This window comes from Ipomoea triloba, chromosome 6, assembly GCF_003576645.1.
Source record: "Ipomoea triloba cultivar NCNSP0323 chromosome 6, ASM357664v1".
NCBI classification, from domain to species: Eukaryota; Viridiplantae; Streptophyta; class Magnoliopsida; order Solanales; family Convolvulaceae; genus Ipomoea; species Ipomoea triloba.
The window spans coordinates 25,234,004-25,246,341 of record NC_044921.1 but is presented as its reverse complement, the minus strand read 5'-3'; the positions used below and the strand labels follow the sequence as shown (position 1 = coordinate 25,246,341).

The following is a 12,338-nucleotide window of genomic DNA, read 5'->3' as shown; positions in this document are numbered from 1 at the left end:
AAATTATATGAATTTTAAATAAGGTATATTTTTACTTAAATTTGTTTTATTTATGACTTTATAGTGTGGAAACATTTTTATTATACAACTATATTTGAATTACAAAATTAACAAAATAAGTTTTTGTCATAAAGATATACTGATTTAGTGAGTAAAAGAATTAAATGTATTTCGATAAAAATCGATGAAAACGATGTATTTGACATAAAAAAAAATTGTTGAGTTTGTGTGGCTCAAATTGAACTTGCTCATTCCTCCCTTGACTTCGCCATGCAGTGTTCCACCATCATCCACATAATCCACTTCTTACGTTTTTGTTGTTTGCATTGCGCATATTTCTCTCCTTTTAGAGTATAAATAGAGATCTCATTAATGCTTTGTAATCATCCCATTTTCTATTCAAAGCAATTCATCCTTATTCCTTCTTTGTCTTTTCTCACGTGTGATTGTCCCTATTATTTAACTTCTATAATTCTCAATTTTTGATTATTCGCTTCCGCATTATTCCGCTATATTCCTAACAAGTGGTATCAGAGCGGTTTAATTGAGGATTATTTTCAAAGATGTCGAATGTTACCAAGTTCGATATCGAGAAGTTCGACGGGAAAATTAGCTTTTCTATCTGGAAGGTTCAGATGGAAGCCGTTCTGACCCAGAACGGTTTGAAGAAAGCGCTAGCTGGGAAGAAGAAGAAACCGGCTACAATGACAGATGAAGATTGAGAAGATTTAAATGACAAGGCACGTTCAACCATTCAGTTGTGCCTGTCTAAATCGGTTCTACGTGAGGTGATAGGTGAGACGACTACGTTAGGTTTATGGTCCGAGCTGGATTCGCGCTACATGGACAAATCTCTGGCGAACAAGCTGCGCCTGAAGGAGCGGCTGTACACAATCCATATGACGGAAGGTACTTCAATTCAGTCTCATTTGGATGAATTCAATTCTATTTTATTGGACTTGGAAAATATTGATGTCGTAATTGACGATGAGGATCGTGCTATTTTATTGCTTGTTTCTCTCCCTGAATCATACAAGCATTTCAAAGAAATTATGCTGTATGGTAATTCTCTTGGAGTCCTAACTTTCGACAGTGTTAAGTCGAACCTACTGACCAAAGAAAAATTTGACTTAGAAACTAAGTCTGGGGACAAAGGTGAAGGCTTGATTGTTAGGGGTCGTTCAGTTGAAACGGAGAGTAGCAATAAAAAATCTAGATCCAAGTCCAAAGGACGTAAGTCCAACAAATCCTGTAAGTACTGCAAGAAGCATGGTCATGATGTGACTGAATGCTTCAAACTGAAGAACAAACAAGAGAGAGAAAAGAAGTCTGCTGAAGCTAGTGTTGTTGAGAGTGATTCAGAAGGCGATGTGATGTTATCTGTTAGCTCCGGTGACAAACGGAGCGACACTGAGTGGATTCTGGACTCTGGTTGTACATTCCACATGTGTCCACACAAAGACTGGTTCATCTCTCTGGAACCAGTTGATGGTGGAGTTGTCTTGATGGGTAATGATGCCCAATGCAAGGTTAGTGGAATTGGAAGTGTTCATATCAAAACTCATGATAACGTTATCAGGACTCTTACCAATGTTCGGTATATTCCTGATTTGAAACGCAATCTGATTTCATTGGGCACCTTGGAATCTCTAGGGTGCAAGTACACAACTGAAGGTGAAGTTCTGAAAGTTATTAAAGGCTCTCTTGTTCTTATGAAAGCTTCTCGTTCTGGAAGCTTGTACGTGTTGCATGGCAGTACAGTGACAGGTTCAGTTGCGGTATCCTCATCGGTGTCTGATGCTGATCTCACTCAACTATGGCATATGCGTCTGGGGCATATGAGTGAGAAAGGCATGCATATCCTGAGCAAGAAAGGCCTCCTCGGTTCAGGTACGGGTAAATTACAATTTTGTGAGCATTGTGTTTTTGGGAAACAAAAAAGGGTTAGTTTCTCTACTGCTACACACCGTACTAAAGATGTATTGGAATATATACATTCTGATTTATGGGGACTGACTAAAGTCCAGTCTATGGGAGGCTGTAGATATTTTATGTCTATTATTGATGACTTTTCTCGTAAAGTCTGGGTCTATTTCCTGAAACATAAAAATCAGGCATTTTCTATTTTCAAAAAGTGGAAAATTCTCGTTGAGACTCAGACAGGGAAAAAGGTCAAGAAGCTCAGGACAGACAATGGCTTGGAGTTCTGTGAGAAAGATTTCACTGAGTTCTGTGCAACACAAGGAATTGCCAGGCACAAGACCTTGCCTGGAAAACCCCAGCAGAATGGTGTTGCCGAACGTATGAACAGGACTCTGTTGGAGAGAGCTCGTTGTATGCTCTCTAATGCTGGGTTATGGAAACAGCGTGACTTTTGGGCCGAGGCTGTTTCTACTGCATCCTATTTGGTAAATAGGTCTCCACATTCATCCCTCGATTTCAAAATTCCAGAAGAAGTTTGGTCAGGTAATCCTGTTGACTATTCTATGTTACGAGTTTTTGGATGTCCTGCTTATGCTCATTCCAGTACGGGTAAATTAAACCCTAGAGCTGTCAAATGCATTTTCCTTGGTTATGCTTCTGAGTCAAAAGGATATCGTCTATGGTCTCCTGATTCTCACAAGATCATTCTGAGTCGCGATATCACTTTTGATGAAAATGCACTACTTTCTTCTGGAAAAGATTGTGTTGCTCCCAGTACAGGTGATATGCAGAGTACTGGAGAAAAGGTGGAGTTTGAGTTCAAGCCTACTGATAGTACTACTACCATTGATTGTAATACTAAAGATGATGCATCTACTAGCACTGCGCCTCTCATTCAGCCACAACGGGAGCACTCTATTGCCCAAGACCGGCCTAGGAGGACAATTAAAAAACCTGCTAGGTATGCTAGTGATGATGAAACCCACTTGGTTGCTTATGCTCTTTCAGTTGCACAGGAGGTTGATGGTGATCCATCCTGCTACTCTGAAGCTATTTCCTGTGCCAACTCGTCCAAGTGGTTGGTTGCTATGCAAGAGGAGATGGAAAGTCTCCATAAGAATGAAACTTGGGAGCTGGTAGAGTTGCCAAAAGGTAAACGCCTATTGAGCTGTAAGTGGATTTACAAGAAGAAAGAAGGCATCCCTGGGGTTGAGAAAGCACGGTGGAAAGCACGGTTGGTTGTTCGAGGTTTCGATCAACGTGAAGGTATTGACTTTAACGAGATCTTTTCTCCTGTTGTTCGTCATACCTCTATACGTGTACTACTTGCTTTTGTTGCTCTATTTGATTTGGAGTTGGAGCAACTTGATGTAAAGACTGCATTCCTACATGGAGAGCTTGATGAAGAGCTTTACATGTACCAACCTGAGGGATTTGAGGTTCCTGGTAAGGAACATTGTGTATGCCGTCTGCAGAAGTCTCTTTATGGGCTAAAGAAAGCTCCAAGGCAATGGTACAAGCGGTTTGATGCTTGTATGCTAGGGCAAGGATTCTCAAGAAGCCAATATGACAGTTGTGTCTATTTCAAAGAATTTTCTAATGGATCTTTTGTCTACCTTCTACTTTATGTTGATGATATGCTCATTGCTTCCCCTGACGTGTCTCTTGTTGAGAAGTTGAAGTCTCAACTAAGCAATGAGTTTGAGATGAAAGACCTTGGTGCAGCAAAGAAGATTCTTGGCATGGAGATACACAGGGATCGTCAAGTTGGTAAACTTTATCTATCCCAGAAAAATTATGTTGAGAAGGTGCTTGATCGATTCAATATGTCTAATTGTAAGCCTGTGTCTACTCCACTTGGTGCACATTTTAAGTTGTCTTCTGATTCATGCCCTAAATCTGATGTTGATGTGGCTTATATGTCAAAAGTTCCTTACTCTAGTGCTGTTGGTAGTCTTATGTATGCTATGCTGTGCACTAGACCTGATTTGGCTCATGCTGTAAGTGTTGTGAGCCGTTATATGCATAACCCTGGTAAGGAACATTGGAACGCTGTTAAATGGATTCTACGGTACCTAAAGGGTACTTCCTCTTTGGGCTTGGTTTTTGATCGGAGTTCTTCTGCATCTACTGACATTGTGGGCTTTGTAGATTCTGATTATGGTGGTGATCTTGACAGACGTCGATCACTTTCCAGTTATATTTTCACTCTTTGTAATTGTGCTATCAGTTGGAAAGCTATGCTTCAGTCTATTGCTGCGTTATCTACGACTGAGGCGGAATACATTGCAGCAACAGAGGGTGTCAAAGAAGCTACTTGGCTACGAGGTTTAGTTATGGAGCTTGGTGTTTCACAGAGTCAGACTGCTGTGTTCTCAGATAGTCAGAGTGCTATCCATCTCACTAAGAATGATACATATCATGCCAAAACCAAACACATTGATGTCAGATACCATTTTATCCGAGATGTTGTAGCTGCGGGAGATATTGTTATCAAGAAGGTTCACACATTGGAGAATCCAGCAGACATGCTTACAAAGCCTCTTCCTATTACTAAGTTCAAACAATGCTTGAATTTAGTCGGTTGTTCCAATTGTCAAATTTGATCCAAGGTGGAGATTATTGAGTTTGTGTGGCTCAAATTGAACTTGCTCATTCCTCCCTTGACTTCGCCATGCAGTGTTCCACCATCATCCACATAATCCACTTCTTACGTTTTTGTTGTTTGCATTGCGCATATTTCTCTCCTTTTAGAGTATAAATAGAGATCTCATTAATGCTTTGTAATCATCCCATTTTCTATTCAAAGCAATTCATCCTTATTCCTTCTTTGTCTTTTCTCACGTGTGATTGTCCCTATTATTTAACTTCTATAATTCTCAATTTTCGATTATTCGCTTCCGCATTATTCCGCTATATTCCTAACAAAAAAAAAACTAATTTAGATTATATTTAGTAGTAGTTTCCACCTATCAATTTCACTATGGTTGGAATAATAATAATTACCTCTCTAAATTATAGCAATCCATGGATGAATATCGAAATCTATAGATTTAACGTATATTCGTTCAAAATTTTATTTATAATAGTTGCCACCTACCAATATCACTATAGTTGGAATAATAATAATTACATTTCTCTAAATTATAGTAATCCACGGATGAATAGTGAAATCTATAGAAATCTATAGATTTAACGAATATACGTTAAGATTTTTATTCATAATAGTGGGTACCAAAAATTAGTATAAAATCCTAGCCAAACTAGAAGGGAAATTAGTATAAAATCCTAGCCAAACTAGAAGGGAAAAACATCATTCAACATTTGCTATTCACGAAAAAACAACATTTTCACCTTTCCACAAAGTTGAAAAGAAATTGAAAATGTTGAGAACAATGTTTTTTGTATTGTTATTTGTTGTCATGGCACAACGTACAAGCCAGTTGGTGCACAAACCATACCCTCCTTGTGACAAGTGCAATTGTGTCGGAAATGCTTGCCGGAGTAGATTTCCGGACGGGGAAAAACTGGAGTGGCCGGAATTGGTCGGAATCTCTGAAACCATAGCCGAGGTGACAATTTCGAAGACCAACAATTATGTAACGATCGTAAAAAATTATGATACTTGTCCTCCTAATGTGGATAATTGTTGTAATCGGGTTACGCTTTGTATTAATGCGTGCAAGGGTAGTGTTGTAACGCATACCCCAGTCGTTGGATAAATTTTAATTTGAATTTCACTATCAGTGAGATTTTTGGGAGAAGATCGTATCTTTTGAATACTACTGACTCTGTTACAATGTAGTATATGCTCATAACTACTTTCTCAATCTACAACCTACTGAGCAAGGTCTTGCCGAGAAGATCATATCTAATTTGCCTACAATTTAATCTATTAATGCATATATACAAGCTTTAATTTAGAGGTATAGACCGATATATATACATTTTTTTTTCTGAACATATATATTACAAATTATGTTAAAGACCCATCGATGGCGGAAGTTCTTGCTCTCTGAGAGACCCTCACGTGGATCAAATTAAAGACGTGACTACACCCATGTCCGCCTACAAACGGATTGCTTAAATAACTACTTTGACCTTTCCAAGGTAACTGTGGATCACTCTTATATTGGGTCGATTGTCCATGTTTATAAACACCTCATTGAAGTTATGGATGGTTGTGTGGTCCAATATGTTAGGGGATATTAACCGCCCTACCCATACTCTAGCCAAGGCTGAAGGGGCATGAGCGAGTCGCATGGTATATAATGACATACTCCCGTATTTTCTAGCCTTTGTGCTTTCATAATATATTCTTAGTTATCTTGCTTTCAACTATATATATATATATATATATATTTTTTTTTTTTTGGTAAAAGGATAATATATTAATAACGAAAAGAACGGGAGGCAGCAAAGCCCCGAAAGTCATACAGCAAAGCCAATTTAACTTTATCAGGGAGGGAGTTAAAAGATGAAAACAAAGTGGCAGATGTGCGATGCAACCCCTCTAAAGCTAAAGCATCCGCAACCCTGTTTCCCTCACGATAGACATGAATAATGGATGACGACCAAGAAGTGATCCTTGAGTGAATGTGTTTGACTGCACTACGAATTCTCCATGGTAACAAGTTGGTGATAGATGTTGCGAATCGCACCAAAACAATAGAGTCAACTTCAATATGTGCCGGGATCATTGATGCTAGCTCACACCAGGATAAAGCAAAGTCAAGTGCCAGAGCTTCTGCTTCAAGTGCTGAGGATGCTATCAAGGGGAAAGATAATCCTGCAATGAGAATGCCTTCCGAATTCCGTAAACATGCCCCCTCGGCCGCTCCATTAAAGGAAAAAAAAGCATCGGTGTTTAATTTTAAGCGGCCAGATGGCGGTTTTTGCCATTTTATCCAAGTAATTTTGATTTTCTGGTTAGGAGAGAAAGAAGAAACGATCCCTTCATGAACTAGAAAGTAATCTGATGAACTACTTCTGCGAATAGGATGAATCAGAGATATTAACATTGTCTCTCTTTTAATTTTCGAGATGGCAGCAACCAAAGTGAAAGGTGAATCTTCATAAAGTGCTGCATTGTATAAGGTCCACACCACCCAAAGGATTAGACAAGGAAAAATAGAGCAGTAGAAACCCGAAGCTGTTCCTGGTTGGGCTGAAAGCCATCATGTGTGACATGCGGCTCTTATTGATCGAGCATTATTCAGGGAGATTCCGAACATCACAGCAAATGTTTGCCAAACTCCATAGATGTGAGTACAACAGTAGAGACAATGCTCTAGTGATGCACTTGCATTAAGGCAAAAAGGACATATAGAAGGTAGGCAGATTCCAAATCTCTCTAGACAGTCTGGAAATGACAAGAATTTTCTGAGGAGTTTCCACATAAAGATTGAGCATTTAGTGGATAAACCTGGTGCCCAGATACATTTTGAGGAAAGTGTTGAGCCCTTTCTCGGTCTGATCAGATCATATGCCGTTGATAGTGTAAAATCACCTTTTGTGGATGGTTTCCAGATTGTTTCATTGTCAATTACACCGCTATTTTCATCCACTAGGTCCGCAAGTTGAAACATCCTGCGCCAGACTATCGAACCATTTCTCCGGACTGAGCTCGTAGAGTAGCGGGCTTTCATGAACTCTGACCATAAGGAATCTTTGTTCTTAAAGTTAAACCAAAGCTTCACTGAGCATGCTTGTTGTATCGATGTCAGATTATGAATTCCCAGTCCCCCTTCATCGGTAGGTAAGCAAATTTTTTCCCATGATGCCCAATGGAATTTTTGCTTGCCTTCATATGTTCCCCAAAAGAATCTAGCAAACTTTCGCTCCAGTTCTTTGATAACTTGGCGAGGTAATTGGACAGCTGCGATTGTGTAGAGAGGAATAGTTGTCAGGACATGCTTTATTAGTACCAAGCGACCTCCCGGAGATAAGAGTTTGCGTTGCCAACCTTGGAGTTTGTTGTTGACATTCTCCAAAATATGTTGATAAAAAATGATCTTGTTTCTCCCTTGGAAAATATTCACTCCTAAGTAGCGGAAAGGCAGTGAGGATCGTTTCATATCTAGTATCTCTTCCATGGCAGTAATGCGGTTCAGATTACAGTGTTTTGAGGTGATAAAAAAGCTTTTGTCTGAGTTGATCTTCTGCCCAGAGGCCTGTTGATAGATTTTCAATACCTTGCTTAGATTTCTCAAAGAATTCACCCCTCCATTGGCGAAAATTATAATGTCGTCTGCGAAACCCAGGTGAGTGATGATTGGACATCTAAACGAAGTTTCATAAGGGGAAATAAGTCCCGAGCCATAATGAAGGAGCAACGAGCGTGATAGGGCTTCTGAGACTAAAATAAAGAGAAGCGGAGATAGTGGGTCTCCTTGTTTTACACCCCTTGAAGGTTTGAAAAATCCACAGGAAACTCCGTTAACTAGCACTGACAGACGAGTTGCATTGAGAAAGTTCATAATCAAATTTATGAAATAAGTTGAGAATCCAAACCTTTGTAAGACTGCTCGTAGGAAAGGCCAAGCTACTCGATCAAAAGCTTTTGACATGTCAAGTTTAATTGCCACGTTAGATCCCCGACATCTTTTGTTGATAGATTGGATTAATTCAAGGGCAAGAAGAACATTGTCATGGATGTTTCTTCCTTGGACAAAGCCTGATTGTTCTCTAGAAATTATCCTTGGGAGAAGCTTATTAAGACGGGTAGAAATGACCTTTGTAAAAATCTTGCTTACAAAGGTGCATAAACAGATTGGTCTATAATCCGCGAATGATTCTGGATTAAGCTTCTTGGGGATTAAGACTATCTGTGCACTCGAGAAGGCAAAAGGCACCGGAACTCCAATCATGAAATCCAGAACTGCTATGTACACATCATTGTGAAGTATATCCCAGCAGCTCCTAAAAAAAGATCNATAGATTGGATTAATTCAAGGGCAAGAAGAACATTGTCATGGGTGTTTCTTCCTTGGACAAAGCCTGATTGTTCTCTAGAAATTATCCTTGGGAGAAGCTTATTAAGACGGGTAGAAATGACCTTTGTAAAAATCTTGCTTACAAAGGTGCATAAACAGATTGGTCTATAATCCGCGAATGATTCTGGATTAAGCTTCTTGGGGATTAGGACTATCTGTGCACTCGAGAAGGCAAAAGGCACCGGAACTCCAATCATGAAATCCAGAACTGCTATGTACACATCATTGTGAAGTATATCCCAGCAGCTCCTAAAAAAAGATCCTGAGAAACCATCTGGACCTGCTGTACTGTCCGGGTCTAAAGCCCACACCGCATTTTTAACTTCTTCTCGATTCAAGGGGGCCAGGAGAGCAATACTATCTTCCGTGGTTAAGATTGTAGGCAGACAGTCAAGAATAACATGCATATCTTCACTTTCATCTGCTGTAAATAAAGAGGTGAAGAAGTTAACTGCTTCGGATTGGATGTCAACCTGATTAGTAAGAAGACTACCGGATNTCCGGGTCTAAAGCCCACACCGCATTTTTAACTTCTTCTCGATTCAAGGGGGCCAGGAGAGCAATACTATCTTCCGTGGTTAAGATTGTAGGCAGACAGTCAAGAATAGCATGCATATCTTCACTTTCATCTGCTGTAAATAAAGAGGTGAAGAAGTTAACTGCACTTTCATCTGCTGTAAATAAAGAGGTGAAGAAGTTAACTGCTTCGGATTGGATGTCAACCTGATTAGTAAGAAGACTACCGGATTCGGATTGGATGTCAACCTGATTAGTAAGAAGACTACCGGATGTGTTTTTGACTTCAACCTGATTAGTAAGAAGACTACCGGATGTGTTTTTGACTACACTTATGCGTTGTCGACGGTGTCTATCTTTGACCGTAGAATGAAAAAAGCTGGTATTGGCATCCCCTTCCCTAAGCCATTTAACTCTAGCCTTTTGTTTCCAGTAGATCTCTTCGAGCTTTAGAGCTTGGAGAAGGGAGGCTTGAGCATAACTTAGCAGTTCTCGGTTCTCTTGGGTTGGTGAAGCATCAAACCTTTTTTCCGCATCTGATACTGATTTATCCAAGTTCCTTACTTGATCAAAAACATTGCCAAAAATCTCTCTATTCCAAACTCGGAGTGCCTGTTTAAGTCTTTTAAGTTTAAATGCAAGAGCACGCATACCCCCTCCAATAGCAGGAACTGACCAGTTTGTTTTCACAAAATGTTCAAAGCTAGCATGCTTGAGCCACATATTTTGAAATCTAAACTGTTTAGGACCCAAAAGATCCGCTTTATTTCCACAAAGCAAAATTGGCGCATGATCTGAGGTAGTTCTGTTCAGAAGCATAATATTGACATCAGTAAAGTAATCTCTAAATGAAGAAGAGAGAAGAAACCTGTCAAGCCTTTTCCAAATTCTTCCCCGATTTCGGGTTCCAGTCCAGGTGAAAGTGCCTCCTGTGGTTGCTAAATCAAGCAAAGAGTTGTCAGCAATGAAAGTTGAGAAATCTGAGATGCTATTTAATTCAGGGGTTGCATTTCCTTTGTATTCTGCCACGCTCGATATGACATTAAAATCCCCGCCCAGTAGCAGTGGTGAAGAGCTTTCCTCTATTATAGCATTAAGTTGTGACCAGAGAATTTGCCTGTCTGTTCTGGTGTGTTTTGCATAAACTGCCACAAACTCAAAGTCAAAATTCCAAGGAATGAAGGAAGCTTTACAGTAAACAAATTGATCACAGTCAATTAAAACCTCAACATTAAAAGAAGAAGACCAGAGAATCCAAATTTTGCTAACCGAAGAAGCAAAACCTTTATGGAGATTAAGAGTTCTGATGTAGGAGTCCAATTTATCATTGGTTAAAAAAGGTTCAAAGATGGCAGAAAGGTGAATGCTCTCATGTCTGATTAACCGTTTGAGCCTGCGGCAAGAGGAAAGCAGGCCCCGGATATTCCAGAAGAGCAAATTCATTTAAAACGGTTAGAGAAAGAAACTTTTGCGATCTTCCCAGCTGCAAGACGGGTTAAAACAGATGGGGAATTGAGAGAGTAATCCTTTCTTGGCCTTCGTTTCTTTCGCGTGACTGTAACAAAATCCTCATTGACGGAGTCAGCTTCATCAGTGGCTGAAGCATGTAATTTTGAAGCGAAAAATTTACTAGATTGCTTCCAAGACTCTAGCAGGGATTGAGAAAAGTTCTGGGCATTTTCCACTTCGTCTCCTTCAGAGAGGTGACCAGGTTGGATTTCAGCATGATCTTCTGATCTAACAGCATGATCATCTAATAAAAAAGGGCCAAGTGTAGGGACTTGGTCTGGTATACTGAGATTTTCATGGTCCGATATTCTCTCTGGTAAGGGTTGATGCTGTTACTCAATTTGCTTATCCTGTTGAGGTTGCACAGTTACAGGGCGCCAACGTTTGCGGGGCGGAGCAACAGAGTTGGTTGATTGCATCTGAGCTTTCTGGAGTGTTTGTGGTTTTGGTTGGATGGGAATGTCAGCATTTCCATCTTTGCTCTGTTTATGAATCAGGGAGACTTTGCATTCGGTTAATAGGTGACCGAATCTAAGACAAGAATGACAGTATGGAGGGATATATTCATAGTGAACTGGCTGGGCAAAACCTCCCGAGGAACCATGGTTAATCCAGATGTTTTCAGGAAAGGGGTTGCTTACATCAAGTTCCACACAAACTCTGGCTACTGAGGGTCGGTTGAGGATAAGAGTTGAGGCATCGACTTTAAGAGGGGGGCCGACGCTTTGTGCGATTGAGTAGATTGCTCGTTTATCGTGGAGGTGGGCCGGTAGACCTTCAAGAGCTATCCACACAGGAACAATCGGAGATTCAACTTCTGGTCGGAAATCTGTAGTCCATTTAAAAATCTTCATTATGGATCCTTGGATCGACCATGACTTGCGTAACCAACAACGTTGAAAATCTTCTTCTTTGTCAAAGTTGATAAGCACATGGCGTTGATCTATCAGTCCCAGAGTGAAAGCTCCACCGAATCCAATAAGATCGAAAGATTTTCTTAGCAAGGCCATTGATGGGCGACTTTTGGTGAATTTACCGATCAACGCAAATTTAAATCGAAGAGCAAGCTGTTGAATATCTTCGTCAGAGAATGAGACAACTGGCATACCTTTGTAGCGATCTATGGGGCGGGGTTGAGTTGCAGATGAGTTGGAGGAGAGGACATCCGCGAAGGAGCGCGTGAGAGTGGGCGCGGCGGCCGGTAGCGCCGCCGCCATGTCTGAGTAGGTTCGGGCAGCTGAAGAGGCGGAGAGAATTTAGGGTTGCTAACCTCTCCAGAACTCTTTACTGTTCTCTTTGTTCATGTTACGGTAACCGTCGGTGCAACAACCATTATATATATATATATATATATATATATATATATATATATATATATATATATATATATATATA

At 40.2% G+C, this 12,338-nt stretch overlaps 2 protein-coding genes across 2 annotated transcripts; both read right to left on the bottom strand.

Annotated features, from left to right (window-relative positions):
• Positions 1–9,407: 9,407 nt before the first annotated feature.
• On the bottom strand, positions 9,408–10,877 carry LOC116023728. Its single transcript, XM_031264736.1, has one exon. It carries the CDS (start codon positions 10,875–10,877, stop codon positions 9,408–9,410), a length of 1,470 nt encoding a protein of 489 aa, XP_031120596.1.
• Positions 10,874–12,160, bottom strand: LOC116023727. The gene is made up of 2 exons (XM_031264735.1): positions 11,280–12,160; positions 10,874–11,171 (listed from the first exon to the last, which is right to left on the bottom strand). The coding sequence occupies exons 1-2, from the start codon at positions 12,158–12,160 to the stop codon at positions 10,874–10,876; spliced, it is 1,179 nt and encodes a 392-aa protein (XP_031120595.1).
• Positions 12,161–12,338: the final 178 nt, after the last annotated feature.

Bases quoted from the DNA above. Each gene is read 5' to 3' on its own strand.
- LOC116023727 (XM_031264735.1), bottom strand. From the start codon at position 12,160: ATGGCGGCGGCGCTACCGGCCGCCGCGCCCACTCTCACGCGCTCCTTC. The intron at 11,172-11,279 runs GTAACAGCATCA...TCATGCTGTTAG, and splicing joins CAACAGGATAAGCAAATTGA to ATCAGAAGATCATGCTGAAA.